At 61.2% G+C, this 27,723-nt stretch overlaps 1 protein-coding gene across 6 annotated transcripts in view; it reads left to right on the forward strand.

The window, feature by feature from the left end:
• The window catches only part of CPNE5 (copine 5), an 85,091-nt gene extending 58,851 nt beyond the window's left edge, over positions 1–26,240 (forward strand). For 4 of the 6 annotated variants that reach the window (XM_055144497.1, XM_055144498.1, XM_055144499.1 and 1 more), the window contains 12 exons: positions 1,750–1,854; positions 7,738–7,779; positions 9,562–9,637; positions 15,387–15,440; positions 19,425–19,486; positions 21,336–21,382; positions 22,818–22,999; positions 23,326–23,453; positions 23,629–23,731; positions 23,991–24,048; positions 24,169–24,242; positions 25,284–26,240. In XM_055144497.1, the coding sequence (XP_055000472.1) occupies positions 1,750–1,854; positions 7,738–7,779; positions 9,562–9,637; positions 15,387–15,440; positions 19,425–19,486; positions 21,336–21,382; positions 22,818–22,999; positions 23,326–23,453; positions 23,629–23,731; positions 23,991–24,048; positions 24,169–24,242; positions 25,284–25,484 (1,132 nt within the window). In that variant the 3' untranslated portion in view covers positions 25,485–26,240. Of the gene's footprint in view, positions 1–1,749; positions 1,855–7,431; positions 7,518–7,737; positions 7,780–9,561; positions 9,638–15,386; positions 15,441–19,424; positions 19,487–21,335; positions 21,383–22,817; positions 23,000–23,325; positions 23,454–23,628; positions 23,732–23,990; positions 24,049–24,168; positions 24,243–25,245 lie in introns of those variants that run through there. The other 2 variants (XM_055144500.1, XM_055144501.1) reach the window with 2 other exon arrangements.
• Positions 26,241–27,723: the final 1,483 nt, after the last annotated feature.

A 27,723-nucleotide genomic window follows, 5' to 3' on the forward strand; every position in this document is an offset into this window, starting at 1 on the left:
TTCGGGGACCATATAAGGTGCTAGGGATCAAACCCAGGCTGGCTGTGTTCAAGGCAAACACCCCGCCCACTGTACTATTGCTCTGGCCCCTAAGGATCCTTTCTTGCTTGTGGCCAACTCCAGTTCACCCCCGACATCACATGATCCCCCAAGCACCACCAGGAGTGGTCCCTGAGCATCACCAGATGTGCACCCTGTCCCCCCTGCCCCAAAATAAAAGGTAAAGAAATGCTTTGTTTATTGGTTCATTCTGAAAAACTTTGATTTTCCTCCTTACCTTCCCAAGCAGGACTCGGAGCCCCTCCCTGCAGTCCCAGGCCTGGCACTGAAGTTTGGGTTCAGGCCAGCAGGTGGCCTGGTGCTGCTCAGAGCCCCAGTGGGTATCCGGACCACCTCAGCAGCACTCAGGGACCCAGGATTAAAGGCCTTGAGGGGCCCCCGCATTCAAGGCCCTTGAAGCTGTCTCTTCCCCGGTCCACAATGGAAAAACTCAGCAGTTACTGCGTGGGCCAGAGAGGCAGGGCTCAGAGCACTTGCCTCGAACACAGCTGACCCCGGTTTCATCCTTGGCACCACATGTGTTCCCCAGCATTGCAACGAGTGTGACCCTCATACGAAACCAAAACAGAGCAAATTGAGAAAGAAGTTACTAAATGGGACTGGAGTGATAGTACAGTAGGTAGGCGCTCATCTTGGGCTGCAGCTGACCCAGAGTTCAATACCTGCATCCCACATGGTCCTCCGCAGACAGATACAGCAGTAAGCCAGAGCACCACCAGGTATGGTCCCCAAGCCAAAACAAGACAAAAGAAAGTTACAAAAGTATCAGACATTTAGGTTTCTTTGTTACAAGGGACATATCAGTGATCACATGAGACAAAATCCTTGTCCTTAGGCAGCTTACTTTTGGTCACACTCCACAAAAGAAACAGGGAGAAAAGCAGAGTAACTGAAATTCATATAGTGGGCTGGAGTGGTAGCACAGTGGGGAGGGCCTTTGCCGTGCACGCAGCCGACTCAGGTTCAATCCCCAGCATCCCATATGGTTCCCCGAGCACCACCAGGACCCCAAAATAAAATAAAATGAAGTTCAAATGGTGGGGCCAGAGAGAAAGTACAGCGGGGAGGGTGTTTGCCTTGCAAGCAACTGACCTGGGTTTGATCCCCGCCATCCCATATGGCCCCCTGAGCACCACCAGGAGTAATTCTTGAGTGGAGAGTCAACAGTACCCTTGAGCATCACTAGGTGTGGCCTCCCAAAATGACAACCCCCCCCAAAAAAAATCCCAAACAAACAAAACATTCAGATGGTGGTGGGTAGAATGGGAAAAAGAAGAAAGAATGAAAGGTCTGGGATTGCCAGAATCAGAATGGAAGTGGTTAATTTTAGATGGGGTGCTGAGGAAGAAAGTCTGATGGAGGAGGGCATGAGGGGTGAGTGCAAGGGCGGGCTTGGGAGAGAAGGTGCCAGCAGCCCAGGGCACGCACGCCTGATGCCACCGACAATGTCCCGGCCCCCCGGCTCCTAATGCCACCCTGCCGTGGGTCCCCGTGGAAAGGTCTCTGTGTCTCTGGGTGAGGAAGACGACCAGAGGGGCAGGGCTTTCGGAAGGCCACACAGCGAGGGGATCAGGAGCGCAGCCTCTGCCTCCCAAGTCACAGGAAGCAGCTGGACTCAGTTCGGATGCCCCAAGGGCCCGCTGGCTCTGCACCCGCTTTTCCCTGACGGGCTTCTCTCTCTCTCCCCAGCTTCACCATCTGCCACAAGACCGAGGTCATGAAGAACACCCTCAACCCCGTGTGGCAGACCTTCTCCATTCCCGTGCGCGCCCTCTGCAACGGGGACTACGACCGGTGAGACAGAGAGGCCCCTCTAGGGCGCGAGGTGGGGGGTCAGCTGTGGGGACTCCAGGTGCCTGCCGCCTGCCCTCTGCTCTCGTCCTCCCGTCCTGCACCCCTGGTGGCTGTGCCCCGACCAAGCTCACTCAGCTCCGTCTCAGGCTCGCTCCTTCCCTGCCTCCTGGCTGGGATGGAAAATCGAGTCTGTCCCCAAGCACCACCACCTGCACGTCCGGGAGCCTGGGGTCTGCCCAGCACGGAGTTTTCCCAGGAGCTCACAGTGGTGCCCAACAAACCCAGCGTCCGAGTCCCCTGAGCTCCCCCATGTCTGGGGACCGTGGGGTGTGAGCAGGCTCCCTGGGGAGAGGGGTGTGGCACCACGTGGGCAGAGAGAGACGGGAGGCCCTGCAGCTCCAGCGCCACGGGCGTCTGCTGCTGCCCTCGGGAGAGGTGTCAGAGCCCCAGACGAGGAGGGGAGGAGGGGACTGAGGAAGCCGAGGAGAGGAGACAGGACAGTGAGAAGGACGGGCTGGCAAGGGTGTGGGGTCTGGAGTTGGGGACCTGCAGTGCTTCATGCCCAGATGGGCAGTGGGCAGCTTCCTCCGGAGTCCCTGTGCAGTGCACCAAACGGTCATCCAGTGATCAGGGCAGGAGGTAGCATGACTGGCCAGGCGCAGTCCTGGCACCTGTGAGGTCCTGAGCTTGGGCCCTAGTGCTGGGTGGCTCCTGGGCACCACGACCCCTGCCCAGCCCTGGGAGTGGCTCTTGTAAAAGTATACAGGGGCTGGGGCCACAGAACAGTGGGAGGGAGTGGGGCCACAGGACAGTGGGGAGGGGCCTGGCCTGTGGCTGACCCAGATCAGAGCCTGGGCATCCCATATGATCCCCTGAGCATCACCAGGAGTGATTCCTGGGTGCAGAGCCAGGAGCAATGCTGGTGTGGCCCGAAGCTAACGAATAAATATTTGGTTGGGAAGATATTTCAGGAGTCAGGGGTCAGTGTGTTTTTACATGCAAGACTGAGGCATCACAGGGTCAAGTGCTGTGGGTTGACCTTCATGGTTCCTGGCACCACCAGGTCTGGCCCCTGAGGTTTATTGGACTTGGTGGACCCTGGTCCTCTGAGCACTGCTTGTGAGCCCGGCCCAAGGGGTGTTTGTTGTTTGAAAATGGGTTATCAGGGTGGCCCCACCCAGGAGAGGGGACACGTCTTGGAGGGTGAGACAGTGATGGTCCCTGCAGGGGAACCAGACGGAGGCAGGGATGAGCACAGGGACAGGAGCAGGAAAGAGAAGGGATGCCCGGGAGGCGGGCTGGGAAGACAGCCTGTGAGGCGCCCGTGTGCTGGGCCTGATGGCAGGGGCAGGGAAACATGCAGACGCCTGTCCCCACCAGGCCCCCTGCTTTACACAGACTTGGTGCTTTTCATCTGGTTAGTTTTCAGTGTTTGAGCCCCACCTGGTGGTGCTCAGGGCTGACTCCTGGCTCTGTGCTCCAAGATCACTGTGGGTCGGGCTCGAGAGAACATATGCGTGGGGCAGGCGTGGCGGGGCTCAGGGTCTCGGCGTGCCAGGCCTTCACTTACCTGCCACATCCCCAACCTTACACCCCTAACATCGTCATTCTGTGAATTTCCATTTTGCAAGTGCCCTAGGAGGCGGGGTCAGTGGTGCACCCCATAGCATGGGGAGAGGGAGGGCTGGAGGGTCTGACCCCACCAGGGTAAGGAGGAAGCCCACTTTCCTTCTTGGGGCCACCTGGGATAATCCCTCTGGATTGGGGTTCCCCTTTCTGCCGGGCTGCAGCCCACAAAGGTTAAGCCCATGGGTGAAGCTGGAAAGGGCTAAAGGGCTCAAGGTCAGCATCAGCCAGCAGGGTTGGGGGTCAGGACGTGCTTCCCGGCCTCCTGTCAGCCCTGAGGACCATCTCGTGACGCTGTCCCGGCAGGGAGGAGGTGGGGGGAGGCCATCATCAGCACCGCACCCTTCAGTGGCCCCTGGTGACGCCTGAGGGGGCCCCATCCTCACACTCACGGGGCTGAGCTCAGATGGGGGGTGTCCGGAGGCCTCCTAGAGGATCTCCCCGGGGCCTGACAGCCCCCAGAAGGCTACAGAGGTTGCCTCAGTGGGGGCTGGCCCTTGTCTCTTGCCTCTGTGGCCAGTGCGGGCACTGGACAGGGAGCCCCGCGCACACTGGCTCCTGGCCCCACGGCTGGGCGTCCCTGGTGAGCGGCTGTTGGCGTTGGACAGACTCCCTCTTGCTCCCCGGAATGGGCCACAGTGCGAGTGACGGGCGCCACCTCCCACAGCAACTCCGGGATGGGCATAACTACTCCCCTTTCCAATTGGTCTTAGGTGTTCGGGCACACCCTGCTCTGCTCAGGACTTGCTCCTGGCTCTGTGCTCAGGGTCATTGCTGGAGGGCTCAGAGACCATACGTAGTAGCGAGGATTGAGCTCAAGTTGCCATGCGCAAGGCAAATGTCTTAACCACTCTCTGCCTCTTGGGCCCCTTGAATTAATGTGTGTATGTTTTGGGGGTGAACGCCCTACCGCTGTGGAGACGTTACTGGTGCCCGCTCGAGCAAATCGATGAGCAACAGGATGACAGTGACAGTGGCATGTTTTGGGGGCAGCTGCCAAGACTTGGAGTTCCGGGGTCACGTGGAAGTTACTCTCGCCCTTATGAGAAATCTCCAAACTGCTTCCCTCGAGACTGACCCAGATGATGCTCCACCAACCGTGATGGGTGTTTTCCAACACTGGTAGTTTCTGGTCTTTTTTGGGGGGGTCAGGGTTGGGGTCCACCCTTGACAGTGCTCAGGGCTTACTCCTGGCTCTGTGCTGCGGGACCGTATGGGTGCTGGAGAGGAACTGAGGCCAGCTGCGTGTAGAGCAGGTGCCTTGACCCACTGCACTGTTGCTCTGACCCTATTCGCTCCCTGTAGAGGAGTAAACAGTTGCAGGGGTGAGGCGAGAGCATGGCTGGGACAGCTGGGCTTCCCGCTCCGGTAGCCCTGTCAGTACCCACCTCGCCTCCTCCCCAGGCAGTCTCTGAGTTCAGGGTGAGTTTTGTTTTGTGGGCAGACCTCATTCTCCCGACTGTAACCCCCAAGTCACAGCCAGTTTGACGGGAGCCTGGGAACCAAAGCCTGCAGCCCTCAGGGGACAGCCCGGCTGGGGATGCACAATGGGAGAGTTGTCCAGAAAGTGGCCAAGTCCAGGTTCTGCCATTGCCTTCCCTGTCTCTGAGGACCCTTTCTCTGGCCCCCAGAGGGAAGGCTACAGCCTCAGGACCAACAGCGCCCTGGCCACGGGGCCGCCACTGTCTCGGGGAGGCCTTTGCAGCTGGGCTGGCCCAGACCTCAGCTGCCAAGTTCAGGACTGAAGAGCTTTTACCATGGCCCTGCCCACGCTGCTGCCCAGGACAGTAGGGTCTGACCCCGAGGGGCGCTCACGGTCCCCCTGGGGGCCTATGGGACACCAAGTTCAGGGATGGGGATGAGTGTCCTCTTCTGGAGAGGTCAGCAGCTCTGTGACCAGGACGGAACTAGAGCCAGATGCGTGCAGGGTGAGCGCCACCCACTGTCCTCTCTCCAGCCGTTTCCAAGTTCCCAATGCTCAGTCTGTTTGCATCAGAAAATACAGGTAGTTCATCGGTACCGTATGTGGTCCCCCAAGAACTGAGCACAGAGCCGGGAGTATTCCCTGAATACTGCTGGGTGTGGCCCACCCAATATATAAATATATATAACTGGGAGAGAGATAGGGTAGTGATTCAAGTTCCGTCTGTGGGCACAGAGCTGGGAGCTCGCCTGAGCACCACTGGGTATGGCCAAGTCCTCATCCCCAGCCCAGCACCTAAGTGCCCAGTGTGTGGGATTCTGCGGGCGGTGGCTGTGGCTGTACCTGGGTCAGTCTCCTTCAGGTCTGTGGCCAGGCACCCCTTGCTGGGGAGGGGCAGGAAACAGCCTGGTAAGATCCCACCTGCTCTGTGACCCTAGCAAGTCCCTTAGGACTCTACCTCTAACTCATTTCCAGCACACTGTTTAGAGAAGTCTTTAAATTTTTTTAAAATAGATTCCTGGGCTGTGCCCAAGGCCAAGAACTGTCTGGAAAGCTCCCTGGCAGGTGTAGGCAGCTGGGCTCAGGCTGATGTTGGTGCTCAGGGGCCCAGAGTGGCAGCCCCCAGGTACACAGGCATCCCCAAATGAAAGCAGTTTCATGGGGGGATCCCGAGAGTAGGGAAGGAAGCCTTTGACAGACCTCCTGTGGTTCTTGGGGCTGGAGCCATAGTACAGCAGGAAGAGCGTTTGCCTTGCACACAGCCGACCCGGGTTCAATTCCCAGCATCCCATATGGTGCCTCTAGCATCGCCAGCAGTAATTCCTGAGTGCAGAGCTAGGAGTGACCTCTGAGCATCGCCATGTGTGACCCAAAGAACAAAAATAAATAGGTAAAATAAATAAAATGATGGTTTGCAGGATCGGAGTGCTGGTACTGCAGGTAGGGTACTTGCTTTGCACTTGGCCGACCTGGGTTTGATCTCAGGCATTTTATATCATCCCCAGAGCACTTCAGGAGTGACCCCTGAGTGCAGAGCCAGGAGTCAGCCTTGAGTACTGCTACAGGTGGCTCCCAACCCAACAACATTACTAATTAATAATAAGCAAAATAAAATGATGGTTTGGAACTCGAGGTTAAGGCTTTTGCCTACCATGAGCCCTAACAGATGCTTTAGTTCTTCTTCTTCTTTTTTTTTTTCTTTATGGGTCACACCTGCCAATGCAGAGGGGTTACTCCTGGCTCTGCACTCAGGAATTGCTCCTGGCGATGCTCGGGGGACCATATGGGAAGCTGGGAATCGAACCCAGGTCAGATGTGTGCAAGGCAAGAGCCCTCCCGCTGTGCTATTGCTCCAGCCCCAGATGCTTTAGTTCTTATAAAGGCTACAAAGGTGAACAGGGACAATGGCTGAGGCGCTGGTGTAGCACTGGAATCCCCAGTGCAGTGATCCTGACACCAAGTGTTACGGGCCCTGAGCACTGCCAGGAGTCCCTGGGTGTGGCCCCCAACAGAAAACAAAGTGAGATGATGGCTGGGGGTGGGGCCAGGGGCTGTGCCAGCTTCGCATGCTGGAGGCAGGGTGGGATCCAGGGGTCCTGCGACCACCCTTCCCCGCCCCAGAATAAACAGTGGTTTGGGGCTCCTGCGGGTGGAGGTAGCACCAGTGGGGGCCTGTCCTGCAGGAGCCCCTGGGGGGCTAGATCTGAGTGGAAAGGGGGCCTTTGGGGGCTTCCCCAGACCTGGATGAGGCTGCCCATCTCGGGGACACAGTGCTCCGCTTGGACTTAGAGGCCGACTCCCCCAGACCCAGGGCTGGGCAGGGGCCGGTCCTGGTTGGGTCTCCCTCGCCTGGGCATCCCTGGAGGCTGCCTGAGTCCTCCCACCAACGCCGGGCCTGCCTGTTGCCATGGAAACAGCTAAAAATAAACCCTGTTTCCCAAAGCCCCGCCCGGTGCAGGAGTCAAAACAAACCAATTCAAGCCAGGGCTAAAAAGCAAAGATAATTACACAGGAGGAAGTGACCACCACCCCGACCCCAGGGCTGTCCCCAGGCCCCTCCTGCCACCTCCTTGTCCCTCAAAGAGGACCTGAACTCCCCATGGCCACGGAGAAGGTGGGGTGAAGTGGGGACTACTCCCCCACCTGCCCTGAGTGCCCCCTTCCCAACCCCACATGGAGCCACTCGGCCCTCGGGTCCCACGGCCATTGCTCTGGGCCTCGGGTCCGTGTCTGCCCAGGGCCCTGGAGCCCAGCCCCTGTCCCCTGCCCCAGCCTGGCCACAGCCCTGTGCGTGAGGGTCTCACCCACACTCCCACGGGCCTTTTGCTTTGCAGGACCATCAAGGTGGAAGTGTACGACTGGGATCGGGATGGCAGGTAAGCAGGGGCGGGTCCCAGGTGGGTGTCCCAGTCCCCAGCCCCACCAAGCACGGGGATGTCCCTGCAGGGCCTGAGGCCCCCAGCCCACCACCCAGTAGCTCAGCCAGCAGCCCTCCCGCCCTGGGGACAGAGATAGACACCAGCTCGAGCACCGTCGTGTGTGGACACATCTCAGGGAGGCCTGCAGGGGCCCCTCGGCACAGCCAGGGTGCCTGCAGATGACTCAGCCCTTAGGGCCGCCCCCCACCCCCAGGGTCTGCTCGGAGGCAGCATCATAGGGGGGACATTGCGGGGAGTGGGGGGGGCGGGTGACAGAGGGGCGCTGGGTGCACTGGTGAGCTTGGGAGCCTGGCTGGGGGGAGGGCAGTGCTCATGAGGACCCTCGGGCAGCGGTAACCCTGAGAATACCCTGAGAGACCCGCTGCCCCGCCCGTCTGCAGAACCAAGTGCAGGTGTGTCCGCTGAGCCCTTGGTCCTGGGCCCTACCAGGCCTTTAAGCCCTGCTCTGTGGGCGCCCCCTGCAGCGGGTGGGTGTGTGCTTCCTTCGAGAGAGGCTGTACTCGGCAGCAGCCTCCCGCCGAGGTAGCCGGAGCGGCAGTGTCCCCTAGCTCCACACCGTCTTGTGCTCACCGAGCCCCGTAGGGGCGGGTCAGTTCTGCGGGTCACCTGCATCTGTCCCCAGTCCCCACCCCGGTCAGGAACTTTCTCAGGCCCGCCTCAAGGAGCCCCAAGCAGGTTGTCAAGATAAAGTGGGGGCTCAAAGAAGGACACAAGCAGGGGACACGCCAGCAGGACCTGGCCAGTGCGTTGGCCAGCATGTCCCTCCAGGGCCAGGGGCCAGTTCTGTGGCAGATATTCACAGCACAGAGCCACAGAGCACTGCAGAAGCCCCCAGGCCCGGGTCCCAGCCCCGTTATTGGGGACACTCCAAGTCCACAGGAAGCAGTCAGTGACCAGCAGTGGGCCCCCCGCGGCCCCCGCGGCCATCTGCCTCCCAGATGTGCCTCCATGCACAGATGAGCTGTTTATCTCTCACGACTTCTGCGGGACACCTTGGGAACAAGGACACTTTTCAGCCTGACCACAATGCCCCCGCCCGTCCTGACACAGTGACCCCTGTCACCGAACCCTTCTCAAACCTGTTTCACTTCAGACTTCCTGATGGTCCTCGGTGCCCTTCCCCACTCGGTGTGTCCCGCAGGGTCCACAGACCAGTGGGCCCCCTTCGTCCGGGCCTCTCTTGTTGGCCAAGTGGCAGCTGATTTCTTTTTTTCCTACTTTATTTAAACTACAAAGTTGTTAGAATACAAAATCGTTCGTGACGGTTTGTTACAGGCATCCAATATCCCAGCCCAATGCCACCACCGCTGTCACCTTCCCTCCACCATTGTCCCCATTTTCCCAACCCCCCCTCAAGCCTGCCCTGTAGCAGGCCCACAATAATTTTTTTTTTTATACTGTTACTACTAAATGGCTAATGGAGTGATCTGAAAATGTCTCAGTAAAAGAAAGTTTTTGAAAATTGTTGCATCTCACCACGGGGCATCGAATCCCTGGGTCCTTGTTGGAGGTTTACTTGCGGTGGCTGGGTTAGTGTCTTCGTTCACCACGTCCCTCACATCTGGTGGCCCCTACGGGGGTGTCGGTGCATCTGTGCCATGAGCAGGGGTCTTGGTCCCTGGGCCCCTGAGCCTTCCCCGGCACGCAGCAGAAGCAGGGGCCAGGCCGGGCGGGGAGGCGCGGGGCGGCAGGAATGTAGCCGGGACTTTTCTCTTGCAGCCACGACTTCATCGGCGAGTTCACCACCAGCTACCGGGAGCTGGCCCGCGGGCAGAGCCAGTTCAACATCTATGAGGTGAGGCCGCCGTGCGCCAGATGGCACCTGACGCGCTGCCCTGGGTGCCGGGCTCTGCCGGCTGTTGCCTGCTTTGGGCGGGTGTGACTACCCATTCTGTGGTGAGGGGATGGAACTTGGAGATGTTAGGGGCCGTCTCCGTAGAAGTGACGTAAAGTGAGGTAAACTCGCGTATCCATCCCAGGGCGCCGAGTCAGATGCTCACCCACCCCTCCCCGGCACCTCCGACTGGGTAGGTGGGGGGTGCCAGGAGACCGGTGTAAGCAGAGTCGTACAGCAGTAAGGTGCTTGCCTTGCGTGCAGCCGAACATGCTTCAGAGGGGCCCAGCTTCACAGGGGCTGCTCTGACCACTGCCAGCAGTGACCCCTGAGCACAAAACCAGGTGGAAGCACTGAGCACCCCTGTGTGTGCCCCCAAACAGAACAAACAGAAAGCCCCAGAGATCTGGTGTAGGCTGGGGAGATGGTGCAGAGGACCAGAGTGCCTGGGGCGTGTCCAGGGCCCAGTTGGATCCCTGAGGCCGCAGGATGTGGCCCCCAAACAAACCAACAGCTAACTGAAACACGGAGAGATCCTGTGGCTGCAGAAACAGCAGTGTGGGCTGCGTGCTTGCCTCGCATGCTTGGCCGATGAGTTTAGCCCTAGACTCCCATGTGGTCCCTCAACCAGCGCCAGAAAAACTCCTGAGCCAGGAGTAGCCCCTGAACTTCGCTGGGTATGGCCCCACAGCCAGAAACCAACCCAACAAAGCCCCGGTGACCGTGTGCCTGCAGTCACGCAGTTGCTGGTGGCTAGCGCATCTCCACAAGGGAGAAAACAGGTGAGCAGGATGGGGACTGTTGCGTGAACGTTCTGCAATCGGAGGCGCTGAGGTAGGAACGCGGAAGAAATATTCACTGATTGGAGGACTAAGGCTCGCTCTGGCTCTTAGCAAAGGCAGATGGCCTCGTGGACCTCCTTTTATTGATCATGGTACCTCTAAAGGGCGCAATATAGTGACGTCACCAAAGGCATCAAAAACTTACAGGGAGAACATTGAGACAATGGAACATATTGTTTCCTTGTATGGGTAGGCCTATAGCCTCGGGAAAAGAAAACAGAACTGAGAAGGGAAAGATACAAAACCGAAACTGAAACCTTCTACAGGCACCTGGATTTACATCCCAAAGACAAAGCTGGGCCAGCACCTGAAATCTACAATTTACAATATCAAAGGTCAGGCCTGGCTAACGCCATCTGCATGTCAAAGACCAGCCAGGCTTCTGTGAGAGAAGGAAAAAATGCTCTTTTCAGTATTCTGAAATTATTTTTCTGAAGGCAGCTTGAAGGGGGAAAATGTTCAGCTTCATCCAAACCAGTCAGGACACACGAGAAGTCTCGCCCATTTTCATGGGTCCCTATGTTCCTGTCCGTAGTACGGTACAGTATACATGGGCTCGCCCTGATAGCTCAGTCCAGCCCCAACAGGGGACATTTTCGTCTTTTGGTTTTTTGTTTTAGGCTGCACCCAGCTGTGCTCAGGGCTCAGTCCTGGTGATGCTCAGGGAAACATTCCCGGGCCTGGAGCTGGCCCGGAGACCCAGCGTTTGCTCTCTGAGGGAGTCCTGTCTCTTGTCCATCCTGGCCTCAGCGTGTCCTCCCTTGCTCTTGGCACCCACCCTGGGGACTGATCCATGTCCTGACTCCACCCTGTAGCCCCCCCGGCCACAGCAGGAATTGAGGCCATGCACTGGGGATTTCAGAGAACAGTTCGGCGCCAGGAGTGTGCTGCCGGTCGAGCTTCTGGAATCATCTGTGGGTGCCCGTGTGCAGTGTGTTGCATTCCTGAGGCCCTGCCAAACCCCAGCTCCTGGCTGGGGGTCAGCCTGGGACAGGCCTGATTCCTCTGGGCCCTGTGCGCTGAGGTGGAGGGGGGCAGGCTGGCAGCCCTGTCTGGGTCCCCAGACTGCAGGTCCACACCCCAAGTTCAGTGGAGGCTGTTGTAAAGGGGCTTTGATGCTCATAGGAAGTCGCTTTGATTCTGCTCTACAAAGGGAGATGCTCCCTCCACCCCCTCCCCAGCGGGCTCAGCCTTGGTCAGGGCATTTAAGGAGATTTTCAGGGGAGGGAAGCAGTTTGGTCTATCGGAATGTAGTGTCTCACGGTGTTTGATGGGCCTGGGAGAGACCAGGAGTCAGGTTCAAACAGAAGCAGTGGCAGGACGAGGTGGGTCTTCTCTCCCCCAAGCCATTGGGCGGAGAAGGCACAAACTCACAGCCCTGCGTCTGGACAGGTCCCTGGGGTTGTCACAGGTGGCTGTCTTACACCCTGGCATCACTCTGGGTGCTGGTCATTTCTTGGACACCTCCCGCAGGACCCCTCCTGCCAACCCTGTGTCCGTGCCATCATTGTGGGCCCTGCCACCTGGGGAGAGGGTCCTCCCTGCCTCTGCTCCACTAGCCATCCCCAACCTTTATACCACCCGAATATGCCCACATTTCTTTTTCTCTTTTGGGCCACAGCCGGTGATACTCGGGGGTTACTCCTGGCTCTGCACTCAGGAATCACTCCTGGCAGTGCTTGGGGGACCATATGGGATGCCAGAATTGAACCCAGGTCAGCCGCGTGCAAGGAAACGCCCTCCCCGCTATGCTATCATTCCGGCCCTCTACTCCCACATTTCTTCCCTTCAGCTCTGGGCACTGCCACTGTGGGCATCTCCCCTGGGCATGGGCTTCGCCACCTCTCACAAACCTCCTTAGGAAACTGCATGTTATGGTGTCGGGTCAGACTGGCGTCAGTCATGTACAAGGCAAACCCCTTACCTGACTGTCTCCACCTTCTGTCACCTGGTGTCCCTCTAAACTGGCCCTCCACAGCCTCAGCCCTCTCACCCAGGGGAGGAAGTGGGGCACTTGGAGCAACACCCCCCCCTTGCTGGCAGGGGCCCCTCCGGTACTTCCTGGGGGAAAGGGAAACACACCTCACCCACCTGTCTGCCCACCCAGCCCCCTCCATGCCATCTGGGCTCTCAACCCCCATTCTGGCTCTGTGGCCTCATCTGCTTTGGTCCCTCACACTTCTTCACCTGGTTGGGTCTGCTGGATCTTAGAGACACTCGGGAGCTCCTCCTCCAGGAAGCCTTCTTGGCTTGCATGCCATCTCTACTTCCGAGTCTACTGTGCCACCCCCACCCCCTCTCCACCCAGGGCCTATTACCTGTTTACCATACTTCCCACCTGGTCAAGTGCCTTCACATACTCTGTCTCTCCTCCTCCCCCAAACTGGACAGGGTATCGGGAAGTTCTCAGGACAGCCCCTAGAGGGTGCCAGCCCCCAACGGAGGCCGTCTCGGGCAGGTCCTGGGAGCCTGGCGCCCACTCCGGGCTGCTTCCCTGCACTGAGACTCACGGAGAGGAGACAGCACCACAAGCGTTAGGGCCACCTTTGGGGCCACAGCAGCCCACCCACGCCGGCCCTCTTGGACCAGGCCCCACAACTCCAGTTTCTCCCCTGCCCTCTGCCCCACTTGAGTCCCCCCTCCCCAGGAACCCCCACAGCGCCCCGAGGGGGCCAGGCAGAGCCGGTGCTCCCGCCCTAAAGCAGCCCCCCCCCCGTTCCCAGTGCTCCCTTGGGGGTGCTGTTTGCGCCATACCCCATCGCCTATCCCAGCTGAGCCCCTTGGCCCCGCCTGCCTTCACACCCGGATAGTGTGGTCGGGCGAACAGTGTCCGGGACTCCACACTCCACATCCACCCCCTTCACATCAGCTATCTTTAATCCCATTCTGCAGATGGCAAAACTGAGGTGAGGGGAGGTGTAAGTAACTGGACTTGGGTCTCAGGGCTGTCAGGAGGCAGAGCCAGGCAAGCGTTTCCCTGAAGCTCCCCTTTTGCCCTTGTCTGGGAGTTGGATGCCCAATAGCTAAGAGAACGTCAGCAGTCCCTGCTGCCTGCTAGGGCACACACACACACCATATCAGGACATGAACACGCCATACTAGGACACGCACATGCTATGCTAGGACATGCACACACCATGCTAGGACATGCACAAGCTATGCTAGGACATGCACATGCCATGCTTGGGCACATACACACTATGCTAGGACACACACACCATGCTAGGGCACACACATGCCATGCTAGGACACACACCATGCTAGGACACGCACACACATGCTAGGACACACACACACCATGCTAGGACATGCACACGGCAGGGCCTCTCCCTGTGTGTGGTCTTGCACTGCTGCTCTTCTGCTGTCATGCTGAACCCGGTTATGGCCTGTCCTTTCTTCCTTTCTTCGTTCCCTCCCTCCCTCCCTCTTTCTCTCCCTCCCTCTTTCCCTCCCTCCCTCCCTCCCTCCCTCCCTCCCTCCCTCCCTCCCTCCCTCCCTCCATCCTTTGTTCCCTCCCTCCCTCTTTCCCTCCCTTCCTTCCTTCCCTCCCTCCCTTCCTTCCCTCTTTTCCTCTTTCTTATTTATTTTTCATTTTGGGGGCATACTCAAAGGTGCTCAGGACTAACTCCTGGCTCTGTGCTCAGGATCACTTCTGGCGGGGCTCTGGGAAGCATGTGGGAGGCCAGAAACTGAAGCTGCGTCGCCCATGCAGGCACACTCCACCCCTGCGCAGGGCTCCCCCTCTGCGGGTTGGTTTGTTTGGGGCCACACCCGGCTGTGCTCCGGGCCCATATGTGGTTATGGGGATTGAACCCAGGCTGAACGCAAGACAAGTGACAAGAGCCCCCACATTCAGCTTTTAAAATGTCTGTTTTGGGGCCACATTTGTGGGTGCTGGGGGTGGGGTGAGTCCTGGCAGTACTCAGGGGACCATGTGGTGCTGGGATCCGACCTGAACCTCTGGCACGCAGGACACGTGCTCCCGCCCCCTCCGCCTCCCCAGCCTGCACAGCACCTGTAGCTGTTACCTGACGCAGCACATGGTCAGTGGCGACTGTCCTCAGGAACCAGCAGACATTACCGTGGCCGGCAGGGGAAGAGGGAGGAGGGTGAGTCCCTGCCTAGATGTCCCCCGGAAACAGCAGTGACCCAGAGGAGAGTTGGCCAGGCAGGTGCGGCAGTCACTGCGCCCCACCCAGGTCTCCTCTCACCACCCTGCACTGCCCCGGTAACGCCCCGGTGACATGGCACCGCCCTACCTCCCTCTCCCCCAGACAGGTCTCCTGGCGGCCAGCGGCCAGCCCCAAGTCAGCCCACCTGCAAAACTTTGTCTGCGGTGCCGGGAGTGGAATGCGGGACCTCATGCGCGCCAGGCAGACGCAGGGCCGCAGCCTCACCCTGTGGTTTGCTGCCCGCCTGGCTGGGGAGGGCCGGGAGGGCGCAGGACAGTTCCCGGCTCCTTACCAGTTCACGTGCTTGGGTTTGGGCCGGCTGCCTGCCGCTCACCGCACTCCTGGTGGGAGTGGGCTGGGAGGGAACCCGGGTCCGCCACACGCAGGGCCAGGCCCTGAGGAGGGTGTGAGCCTCTGGGCAGGCACGGACAGGGCCTGGCCACGCCCTCCGGGCAGCACGGGCTGGAGACGTGTTTGCAGGCACGGTGGGAAGGAAGGTTAGATAAATATTATTCCTGGTGTTCAGCCGTGGGACACTGGTCTAGCTGGGGAGCCCCGTTTCATAACCCCGATGCCACTTTCCCACAGACACTGCCTCCGCAGAGCCCCGTCCCTCCCTCGGCCACGGGCCAGCGCCCACGCCCCTGCCTGCTCACTGCTGGACCTGTTTGTTTGTTTGTTTTTTCTTGCCTTCAGGTGGTAAATCCCAAAAAGAAAATGAAGAAAAAGAAATATGTGAATTCTGGCACGGTGAGTTGGCACGTCCCGGGCAGGTAGGGGGACACACCCCCAGCCCTAGTGGGCACCTCTCAGCACGCAGAAGAGCGTGGGAACCGGCAGCGGGCAGGGCGGGCAGGGCGGGCAGGGCGGGCGGGGCGGCTGACTTTGGATCCTGCTGCAGCCTGAGCTCCAGCCTCTCGCGTGACTTCCTTCCTGGGGCAGGGGGTGCGAGCCCGCTGTGCCCGGCCACGGCATTCTGAAATTCCCCGTTGAGGTGCTTTTCGCAGCCCTGGCCAGGAGGCAGACCTTCTCATCCCCTGGTCATGGAAACGGAAGCGAGCCGGGAAGTGACTCAGGCCCACCACTTGGTTGTTGGTGCCCGGGGGAAGGGAGAGTGCGCTGAGCGCTGAGCCGAGCTGGGCTGCAGGGGGCGCCGCTGGGCTGGGGATATCCCTGTGGGTGGGCAGGGCCCCACACCTGGCGGGGCTCCAGGGCACAGTGTCAAAGTGGGGCCTTGAGTGCTCGGGGTGGGTGCACTGTGGGCGGACCCCAGGCCCCACCCAGGGTGAGCGAAACCCCCCCACCCCCCGCCCAGCTCGTCCCGGCTCAGGGCATCACGGCCCCTCAATGCGCTTACTGAGCTTCTGATAGCCCGGCCCTGTGTTAGCGGGAAGGACGCCTCATGGGGTGTGTGGGGTGCTCAGACCTCAGCACAGTCTCGCACGTGCACCCCAGGAAGAATGAGAGCTCTGGACAGCACCTTCCAGAAGGCAAAGGCCAGGGAATGCCACCATCAAAAGCCTTACCTGAAGCAGTCCAGGAAAGCTTCCTGGAGAAGGAGACATTTGAGCAGGGGCTAGAGAAGTGAGGAGGCAAGTTCAAAGGACACTTGGGGGTGAGGGGCTCTAGCTGTAGGGGCTGTTAGTGCAGAGTTACAGGGGCAGCCCGCAGGGCGCCTCCAGAACCAGCCATGGGCCAACAGAGCAGAGGGCCCGGACTCTCCACCTGCATCCCCCGGCAGCTTGGGTGCTTCCCTTGGATGCGGTGAGTCATGTTTGATCTCCAGCACCCCATCTGGCCCCCTGGGCACTATCAGGAGTGACCCCTGAGCACAGAGCCAGGAGTAAGCCCTGAGCACTGCCAGATGTGGTCCCCAAGCCTAACAAAACCAAAGAAAATGAAGAGAAAAAGAAGGAAGAACAAAGCTCTGGTCTTGTCCGAGCCAAGGGAGACAGGCCTGGGCGGGCCGGGCTTGACCAGGCCACACAGGGACGGGCGGAGGAGGCCCAGTTCTCCTGCGTCCTCTGCTCAGCACGTCTGTGTCAGAAGAAGCATCAGCATCCAGGTTAGCAGAGTGCAGATGCCCAGCAAGGCCCAAGGCCCTTAGATGCTGCCTCTGCCTTGTGTGGGGGAGGGCCCACACCCAGCCGTGCTCGGGCTGACTCCTGGCTCTCTGCTCAGGAATCACGCCTGGCGGTGCTCAGGGGACCAGCTGGGGTGCCGGGCACCGACCTTTCCCCACTGTTCCATTGCTCCGGCCCAGCCTTCCCTTGTCTGCGCCCAGTCCACAAGGGTCTTGTCAGCATGGCCAGGAAAGGCCCTCAGCCAGCATGGGGCTCAGGGAGGGTCCTGGCTTCCTCTGGGGGCGAGTGCCTGGGGACCCTGGGCTGCAGGCAGAACCAGGTGAGGGGCGGGAAGGGGGCCGAGCTGACCCCAGCAGCACCGATGCAGGCGGTCAAGGGCTCTGATTCCGTGTGTGGCACCGGGCCTCAGCCGCAGGCTCAGGAGCTGTCTGTCCTGCACGGCCTCCGTCTGTCTGTCTGTCTGTCTGTCTGTCTGTCCCTCAGGGCCTCCATCTGTCTGTCCCGCAGGGCCTCCGTCTGTCTGTCTGTCTGTCCCTCAGGGCCTCCATCTGTCTGTCTGTCCCTCAGGGCCTTGTCTGTCTGTCCCGCAGGGCCTCCATCTGTCTGTCTGTCTGTCCCTCAGAGCCTCGTCTGTCTGTCCCGCAGGGCCTCAGCCGCAACTCGGGAGGCTTCCCACAGGGCTGGGACAAATGCATCCTGCGCCCCACGGCTGTCTCAGAACAGCCTCACTGGGCGTCTTCCAAGAACTCTGCGTCCGAGTTCGTTTTTTCCTGAGAAGAGGCTTTGTGCATGTGGACACCTCAGTCTGTGGCCACAGTGCATGTGTGTATGTCTGTGTGTGTCTGCATGTGTGTGCGTGCATGTGTGTCTGTGTGTGTGCGTGTGTGCCTGCTGAGAATGTTTATGGATGTGTATCTATGATGTGTGTATGAGTGTGAGTGCGTATATGTGTGTATTGTGTAAATGTGTATGAGTGTGTGTTGATGTGAGTGTATTTGTATATGTGTGTATATATGTATGTGAGTCTGTGCATCTGTATAGGAGTGTAAGTGTACGTGTGTGTGTTACATATATTTGAGTGTGTTTATGTATGTGAGGTGTATGTGTGAGAGTGTGTATGTGAGTGTGTATATGTGTGGGTGTTTATGAGTGTGATGTGTGTGAGTGTGTATTTGTGGGAGTGTGTTTGTGTGTGGTCTGTGTATGTATGTGAGTGTGTATGTGTGGTGGGTGGGTGTATGTGTGTGTGATGTATGTATATGGGTGTATACTTGTACATGTGTGTTTGTATGTACATGAGTGTGTGATGATGTATGTATTTGCGGGTGTAAATACATATATATGTGTGTGTGATGGGCATAAGTATGTGAGTGTGTTTTTGTGCAGGTGTGTTTGTATGGTGTGTACATACAAGAGTGTGTGTTGTGTGTATATACATGAATATGTGTGTATGCTGTGTGTATGTACATGAGTGTGTGTGATGTATGTATGTCAGTGTGTATTTGTGCAGGTGTGTTTGTGTGTGGTGTGTGTACGTACATGTGTATGATGTATGTATGTATTTGTGTGGATGTGTGTGAATGTGTATATGTATGTGGTCTGTATGTGTGTGCATGTGTATTTGTGTGTGTGTGTGTGTGTGTGCGCGCGCTGCGGGAGGTCTCCAGGACCCTCCCACTCCTGGCCAATGGCTCACAGGTTGGTCGCCTACTGTGGTTGGCCCTGTGAGTGGGTGATGTGCCCTTCAGGGCTCCTGAGTGCTGTGCTCCCCTCTGGCAGGGAAAGACACCACCCGCCTACACAGCCCCCCACCTGAGCTGCCGGCAGGAGTCCTCTGCTGGCGGGGAAGGGCCCCCTGGGGACAGGGGGGAGGTCCAGCCAGCTGGGGGCAGGGGGCAGGGCCAGCTGCTTGTGGAGTCTGATCTGTGAGTCTGGCCTGAGAGGATGCCCAGGTCTGAGGTGGGCACAGACGCAAGCGGGTGGACGGCAGGGTCCAGCCTGAAGCTGTCACGTGCGCCTGACCGCACGCAGGGCAGTGTCTGCCTCGGGAGACGCATGCCCAGGGCTGTGCCCGGACCCCAGGAGAGGCTCTGGGAGCCCCTGGCAGTGTCAGGAGTGTGGGCTGCCTTGGCTGGCGCAGCCCTTGGACACCAGCCACCGGCCCTCTGGACACCAGTGGGCATGGCTGTGAAATGGGGAGAAACGGTCCAGGAGTAGCACAGTGGGGAGGGCACTGGCCTTGCACTCAGGCGCCCCTCGTTTGAGCCCTGCCCCCTCTCTGGCCCCGGAGTCCCGCCAGGATCATCCCTGAGTACAGCTGGATGTCGCTCAAACACTGCATCACTCTCTGTCATCCCGTTGCTCATCGATTTGCTCGAGCGGGCACCAGTAATGTCTCCATTGTTACTGTTTTTGGCACATCGAATATGCCACAAGGAGCTTGCCAGGCTCTGCTGTGCGGGCGGGATACTCTTGGTAGCTTGCCAGTCCAAGAGGGATGGAGGAATCGAACCCGGGTAGGCCGAGTGCAAGGCAAATGCCCTGTGGCTGTGCTGTCACAGAACACTCAATAGGAGACTCCGGCAGTGGGCCTGGCTGCACGCATGTGTCCCTCCCTGGGCGGTGTTGTGACCAGCCCTCTGCTCCCCAGGTCACGCTGCTGTCCTTCGCCGTGGAGTCCGAGTGCACATTCCTGGACTACATTAAAGGAGGGTGAGAAGGGCTTGGGGGGCTGTGGCCTGGGGGGGCTGCGGCTTTGGAGGGGTTGCGGCCTGGGGGACTGTGGCCTGGGGGGCTGTGGCCTGGGGCCTGCGGCCTTGGGGGCTGTGGCCTGGGGGCCAGGGCACCCACATCTGCGTGTGGTGTGTGTACGTACGCGAGTGTGTGTTGTGTGCATGTACGTGAATATGTGTGTATGCTGTGGGCCTTTCATCGCTCTGCTTTGGGCCAACCGAGGCTTGAGCTGCGTGTGACTACATGGTCCGCTGTTTTCCTGGGTCTCTTCCACACCTGCGAGGTGGGCTCTGAGCAGACTGCCAGGGTCTCTGCCCGGCAGGCTCTGCGCCCTAAGGGCTGGCAGGGGCGTCCCTGAGCCAGAGCAGGTGGGACGCGGGCTGGGGAGGAGAGTGCCTGGCTCAGGGCCCCTCGCCTGCAGCTGCCCGGGTAGGGCGGGCCCAGTGGGCATCAGCGTCTCCTTAGAGGCTGCGCGGGGTGGGGGGGGGGGCGCCTGTGCGCGTTCCAAGGCTCCTAGCCCCAACTTTGCCCCTTGTGCTGGGGTGGGAAAGCATGTGGGTGGGCAGGGCCTGAGCTGGGTGCTCCCAGGGCCGGCAGGTGACCAGACAAAAGTTTAAGGTGCAGAAAGAAGCGGGTGGTCACTGTGCAGTGCCCAGCGGGCACGGCTGCCTGGGGGTGCCCGCCCTGGCGAGGGGCCACCTGTCACGCCCTGGTGACAGCACCTGTCTGGAAGGGAACAGGTGGGCTAGGCCAGAGGCCCGATGGGAAGCCAGCTGCCTGCGGTGCCCTGCCCTCTCCACCCCTTCGTCACCCAGCGGGTCCCTCCCAGCCCCTCTGGCCCCTGCAGACCCTCCCCCGTCAAGCCAGCCCTTCCCCCGCCGCCGGCCTCTCCCTTCTCCAGCAGTCTCCCCGCAGGCTTTCTGCCACGGGAAGAAGTGAGTGACCCTGGGCGTGGCGCTGGTGGGGCCAGAGGGGCAAGGGTCTGGGGGGCCATCGGGGTCCCAGGAGGCCGGCGCCAAGCATGCGGCAGGCCAGACACAGCCAGCCCTGCTCCACGTCTCCTGGAGCCTCCGGAGCACCCGCGTGAGAGCTGGCCCAGGCCCAGAGCCGGCATGTCCGGGCAGGCGGGCGCTGCTGGGGGCCCCGCTGCCCTCCTGTGACCTGCCCAGAGTGGGGCGGCCAGAGAGGTGGCCTCGAGTCTGCTCTCAGGCTGCCCCAGCCTCCGGGCCAGCTCTAGTCCCTGGCACTAGACATGGGTCACCCCTGAGTACAGAGCCACGAGCAGCTGCGAGCACTGGCAGGTGTGGCTCTGAAACACGGAAAGAAGAGGCTCGGTCGGCCCATGCCAGGCGGGGGGGTCATGGGTTGGTTTTTCTCCTGTTGTGTCCCCCGTCAGGATTCTCACACAGCAGGGTGTAGGCCCCTACACACAGGACGGGGTGGTCTCAGGCTGCTACCCTGGGGCCCCCTTGCGCCTCCTGGCCTGGCCTGGGCCCTGCGGGACACGCTCCTGGCAGAGCTGCGCAGTGGGGTCCCACGGGCCTTCATCGCTCTGCTTTGGGCCAACCGAGGCTTGAGCTGGAACCTGACTCCAGCTCTGAGCCAGGGGGCTGAGACGCTCCTTGCCCGTGCAAGGGGCAGGAGGAAGGAAGCCACGTGCCGCCAGCCAGATCTGGGCGTTCGCTGCAGCTCAGGGGGTCAGGCCGTCTGCGGGGAGCCAGGGGTCACGAGTCGGAAGGACTCACCAGAGTCCACACGCAGCGGGGGTGGGGTGCGGGGGGGGGAGGCCTTGCCCCTCCGTGGGGTGATGGCCTGCCCTTCTCTCTAGGACCCAGATCAACTTCACGGTGGCCATCGACTTCACAGCCTCCAACGGTGAGTGGGACGAAGGGAAGGGCACTCGGCCCCCGCTCAGCCTTCCCACCAGGGGCCATGGCCACAGGGTCACAGTTGTGTCTCCAGACTCAGCCACCGCCACTGGCAAATCTGGCCCTGGGCTTCATTCCCAGAGTCCCGGTTTCCTGGGAGACAGGACAGAGCCACTCTGTGCCCAGGGACCAGCCCCTGAGTCTGCGAGGTGAGGACAGAGTCAGGCCTGGGGTCCGGGAGACAGGGAGGGGAAGCCCCACCCCGGTGCTCTGTGAGGCCAGAACCCCACCAGTATGACCAAAGCTGGGTCTCCTGCTCTCTAGGGGGGTCCCAGGGCCCACTGGGGCTTCAGAGCCTTGTGCTGTAGAGTGTGTGTGCGTGCGCAAGTGTGTGTGTGCATGTGTGCACATGTGCATGTGTGCATGCGTGTGTGCTTATGCATGCATGTACATGTGTGCATGTGTGCATGTGCGTGTGTGTTTGCATGTGTGTGAGTGTGTGTGTGTGCATGTGCGTGTGTGCATGTGAATGTGTGCATATGTCCGAGTGTGTGTGTGTGTGTGTGTGTGTGTGTGTGTGTGTGTGCGTGCCTTAGCTAGGTGGCAGTGAGGACACTTAGGAAGGAAGGTCCCTAGGGCCTGTTGAAGCGTCTTCCAGGTGGTGGGTGAGACTGAGGCGAGCACCGTCACCGGGAGGAGCTGAGGGGGCTGGTGGACTGGGCCCCCGGCCTCTGACGAGACAGGACGGTACAGGACAAGAGGTGTGGGCGGGGGCTCAGGAAGGTGCCCACCGAGGTGCCCCTTGAGGCGAGAACCCACGAGGCGAGGGTGTTGTCTCTGGGACACCTGGGCATGGTCCCCAGCCAGGAAGCAACCACTGCCCCGGCCTCGCGAGGGGAATGTCAGAGCAGGGACATGGGGCAGAGCCGCCAGGGGCCAAGGAGGGGCACAGCAGTGTGGGGGCCTGGCGGGCGCAGGGGCTGGTGTGCAGGAGGGAACGTGGCACCCAAGGGCAGATGCAGAGACAGGTCAGTGGTGAGCGGGAGGGGCTGCTGGGCCGGAGAGAGCACAGTGGGGAGGGCACTTGCCTTGCCTGCAGCCAATCTGGGTTTGGTCCCCGCATCCCATATGACCTGAGCACAGCCAGGAGAAGAGGCTGGGGCAGAGCACGGAAGTGGAGAGAGAAGGGGAGAGAGGATGAGAGAGGGAGGGGGAGAGGGAGGAAGAGAGAGGGAGAGGAAGAGAGAGGGAGGGAGTGGGGGAGAGAGGGGCAGGGAGAGAGAAGGGGAGAGGGGTAAGGAGAGAGAGGGAGCGGGAGATGGAGGGAAGAGAGAGGGAGGGAGAGAGACAAGGAGAGAGAGGAGAGGGGGGAGAACAAGAGCCCTGCATGGCGTCCGGTGCGAGCAGGGGAGCTGAGGGGGCGGGCGCCGTGCCTGCTGCAGGGAACCCATCGCAGTCCACCTCGCTGCACTACATGAGCCCCTACCAGCTGAACGCCTACGCGCTGGCACTGACGGCCGTCGGGGAGATCATCCAGCACTATGACAGCGACAAGATGTTCCCCGCCCTGGGCTTCGGCGCCAAGCTGCCCCCCGACGGCCGGGTGTCCCACGAGTTCCCCCTGGTAGGGCACCCGGGCTGGGCGAGTCCCCGGACATGGGGGGGTGTCGGAACCTGCCCCCAGCCTACCCCCAGTCTGCAGCAGCCCAGGAAGGAGGTCCCTGCCAGCTGGTCCCCAGCCGCCCTTATCTTGGGGTGCAGCCTGTTGGGGGCCCCATGACATGGGGCGGAGAGCAGGTTCCACACCGGGCCCCGCCACATGCTCCCTCCGTGCTGGGTCTCGGGCTCCCTCTTGCGCCCCCCACCCCCCAGAGATGTGTCCGGAGCAGGCAAGGCCTGCGGGCACTGCTCCCCTGCCCGGGCCCAGCGCCACCCTGCCCGTGCCCCCAGAATGGCAACCAGGAGAACCCCTCGTGCTGCGGCATCGACGGCATCCTGGAGGCGTACCACCGCAGCCTGCGCACCGTGCAGCTCTATGGCCCCACCAACTTCGCCCCGGTGGTCACCCACGTGGCCAGGTGAGCCCACTAGCCCACAGCGGGGCTTCCCCAGCGGTGATGGGGGGGTGGCTGGGCCAAGCGGCTCCCCCATTGACTCACGTCCCAGGGCACCCCCCAAGTGTCCCAGGCCTGGAGGGTGAGTGGAGAGAAGGGCAGCAGTGGCCCCCACCCACAGCCCCCGCCCACCTCCCAGGAACGCGGCCACCGTGCAGGATGGCTCCCAGTACTCCGTGCTCCTGATCATCACTGATGGGGTCATCTCGGACATGGCGCAGACCAAGGAGGCTATCGTGAACGTGAGCGGGCGGACCCCACTCCTGGCTCCTGCTGGGTCTGGAGGGGGGAGGGAAGCCTGTGGGCAGGGAGGGGCAGAGGGAGAGAGGAGAGAGACCCTTTGCACCGCACCCTGGCTTCCCTGGAAGCCTGGAGCCGGCTCCCCTCCCTGCCTCTCTCTGCCTCTCCTGCCCTCCTTCTGGACCCCCTCCTGCTCCTTCGAGGGCTCCCTTCATCTCACTTGCCCTGACTGGGCGACCCCCCAATTCCCGCTGTCCCCAGGCGGCCAAACTCCCCATGTCCATCATCATCGTCGGTGTGGGCCAGGCCGAGTTTGATGGTGAGTGTCAGGCCCTGGGTGCAGGCGGGCGTGGGGCGGGGGTCCTGGGCAGGTGCCCCGGCTGGACGGGCAGGTTCGCTGGGCTGCAGTCGAGGCTGAGCCTCTGTCCACCCCCCACAGCCATGGTGGAGCTGGACGGCGACGATGTGCGGGTGTCCTCCCGGGGGAAGCTGGCCGAGCGGGACATTGTCCAGGTAAGTCCCCGCCCTCTGGTCTCATGCCTTTTGTCCCTGGGGCCCGGCCCCCAGAGTCCATCTGGGGCCACGTTCTGTCTGGGCCCTGTCCACGGCCATGCGCCTCCTGAGTTCCTGCCGGGTCCCCTCACGGCAGAAGCACAGCCAAGAGCGGCTTTCCGGACCCCTGATCAGCACCCTAACCCTCTGGCGGGGCTGAGCCGCCCCGACAGGGCCTCTGTCCACACATACCTGCGACCACCTCAGCCGGCTTGTCCCCTGCTCCTGCTGGTCAGCCCCTGCGCGCTGGGGGTTTCCGAGGGCCTGTGGGAGTCGGTGTCTGCTGTGTGGGGGCTGTGTGGCCCCGGGCCCTGCACACTGGCTTTGGGGAGCACTGCTGGGCGGGACACCAGTCTTTAGTGTTTTCATTTGGGGGCTACCCCTCCCCCGCTAGCAGTTGGGCCACTCCCAGCCCTTGCCAGGGGTCTCCTTACGTCTCAGGGGACCTGCCCGGGGCAGCACCCAGCCTTTTTATGGCGGTGGTGGGGGCCAGTGGGAGCTGGCCACACCTGTTGGTGCTCAACTTCCTCCTGCGGGCTCAGGGGGCCACAGGCAGTGCTAGGGGTCAAACCCAGGCCCGCCACTGCCAGGCCAGTGCCCTCCCTGCTGTGCTCTCTCTCTGACTCCCACAGTGCCTCGTTTTCAGAGATATTCTCCATGGCCCTGGCTTTAAGGTGGGGCTCAGGAGGGCTACTGGGGTGCTGTTTTCCGTCTCCATCAGGAGGGGTCCAGAAACCAGGGCAGTGGTGGCTGGGGAGCACATCTCTTGTCTGTGAGCACGTGGGAGCAGAAGTGAGCACAGGGCGTGGGGAGACTCAGTGGGAGCAGGGAGGGAAGGGCGGGGGGCAGGGGCTGCCAGGTCGCCTTCTGGGGGACGGACGTGCCAGCTGCTGGACTTGCCCAGGGCGCGTGTGTCCTGCTCGGACGTGTGTGCGCGGGAAGCAGCATCTGGTCCTTCCCTCAGGGCCGCAGCAGCCCGCCTGACCCTGCCCCTCCCGCCAGTTTGTGCCCTTCCGGGACTACGTGGACCGCACCGGCAACCACGTGCTGAGCATGGCGCGCCTGGCCCGCGACGTGCTGGCCGAGATCCCCGACCAGCTGGTGTCCTACATGAAGGCGCAGGGCATCCGCCCTCGGCCCCCACCCGCAGCCCCCGCCTCCCCGCCGCAGTCCCCTGCCTCCCCGCAGCACGCGAGCGTCTGAGCAGGGGTGCGGAGGGACCCCTTACGGCCCCGCGCCCCCCGGACCCCCCCGCGCGTCCCCACTGGTGGTGGAGGTGGGCTTCCAAACATCTCTCCGCATCCCGACTCCCCGGTCCAGCCCGCCGGGAAGTGGCTGTTGACCTCTGGGCGTCCAGGGGTCTCCCTCTCGCCTCCTGTGGCTCTTCCCGGACTGGGCACCCCACTTTCTGCCCATGCTGCTCCCAGTGGGCCGTGTGGCAGGCGGTGAGGAGGTCGGCACCCCTTGGACCCTGGATCTGTGGGCGCCTCCAGGCTGGATGCCATGGCCAGACAGCTGCCTCCCCCAGGGCCAGGTGCCCACAGAGGCCAGGCCAGCTGGCCACAAGGGGCCAGTCCCTCCTCCTCCTGCACCTGCTGCGGGACGTCCCAGCCTTGGGGCTCAGTTTCCATGGTCCACGCCCGGCTCTCGCTCGCCTCGGCTGCCCCAGCTGCTCCCCGCCCAGGCCACCCTGCCTCGGTCGCCCTGTCACACCCTGGTCCTTTACCTCAGGCTCCTGTCCTGCTGTGGAGAGGCGGGTGGGAGACCTTGCCCGGGGCCCACCGGACGCCCCTCCCTGTCCCCTTGGGAGCAGGTCAAGCATGTCAGCCCGCCCCCCCCCCCCGGCCGCATGCCCCCCTGCATGATGGTGGCCATGTCCCACAGTGCGGTCCTGTGCGCGTCTCCGAGACAGTCTCTGTGTGAAAGTTGCCTTAAACAAGTACATCTGGTTCTTTTACTAAACAAGCGCCTGTTTCCTTTCTGCTCTCGGGAGGAGCACAGATGCGACTGACAGAGCCCAAGTTCTCTCCCTTCATTCTTCAGTCCGGGAATTCACTGAGCAAGGCCATGCTTGGCAGTGCCCTGCTTGGCACTGGAGATGCAGCCACAAGCAGGGGAGCACCCTGTGTCCACGGGGAGCTCACGACTAACACACGGAGGAGACCAGGGGACAGAGAGGGGGCAGAATCACCGAAGCACAGAGGTGCAGAGGAAAACAGGACGCGGGATGAGAGTGACAGGTGCAGCGTTAGAGGAGATGGCCAGGGAGGGCCTGAGACAGGAATGTTGCAGCCGGCTGAGATGGAGAGAAGGAGGCCTGTCTGGTCCCTCGGGGAGGAGCAGTGAGTGCAAAGGCCCTGAGGCCAGGGTGGGGGGGTGTTTGGGTATTTGATAGGAGCGGGAGAAAACAGGAGCTGGGAGCAGGTAGGTGAAGATTCCAGAATGTGGTCTGGAGAGACAGCTCACAGCCTGCGAGCTGGGAGAAACTCCTGCCCACTGCGTTGGGAGTTGGCCCCAAGATGAGAGCGGACACAAAAGCCACAGTCAGAATGCTCTTAGAGCCACGCCGGCCGTGGACGCGTGGGAGGCATGGCCAGACCCTCCCGGTGGGGACACAGCCTCACCCAGGCCTCTCCTCAGACGTATGGCTGTCCTTCCGGGGGCCTGCAGGAGGGGCTGGGGTCGGCGGGCACAGTCACGTCCGTGCCGCGGCCCCTGGGTCATCTCTGCCCCCTTGCAGCATCGGGGAGCGGCCATGCGAGTGGTGACAAGTGCGCGACAGGCCCAGGGCCTGCAGGACACCGTTCCCTTCACGTGGAAGTCCTTGTGGCTTCCCACTGGCTGCCAGGGAGAGGGCCACCTCCACCCCAGCCCCCCGCAGGCCAGCTCGGGGAGGCCAGGGCTGGGGTGCCGGGCGTGGGGCTGGTTCGCCTCTGATGATCCCATGTGAATCCAGCTGACTCACACCCGCCTGTCACCGGGCGCTGGCTGACACGCCCCGATACACCCTAAGCGGAAACAGGGTGTGTCCTGCACAAGGCAGGGAAGTTCCTGGGAGCTGCGGGGCCCCACTGAGGGCTCCTGTGGAAGACTGGCAGGAAATGCCCACCTGCAGGGGAGCGGGCCCAAGGCCCAGAGTCTTCACGTGTCTGCACTGGGCTCCGGCCCCATTTGGGGACAGAGTCTCCACAGAGGCCTTTGCAGAGCGTCATTCAGGGCCCTTGGCGGCCTGTGTCTCTGGGTGCGTGTGCGTGTGTGTGTGTGTCTGTGTATATGTGTGTGCATGTGGGTGTTACTGTGGGAGATGTGTGTGCATGTGTGTTTGTGTGTGAGGGTGTTCATGGGTATATGTGTATGTGGGAGTCTGTAAATCTGCGTGTATGTGTGTGTGAGTGTGTGTGTGAGCGTGTGTATGGGTGTGCCATGTATATGTGTGCATGTG

Source organism: Sorex araneus, chromosome 7, assembly GCF_027595985.1.
Source record: "Sorex araneus isolate mSorAra2 chromosome 7, mSorAra2.pri, whole genome shotgun sequence".
In the NCBI taxonomy this organism is placed as follows: Eukaryota; Metazoa; Chordata; class Mammalia; order Eulipotyphla; family Soricidae; genus Sorex; species Sorex araneus.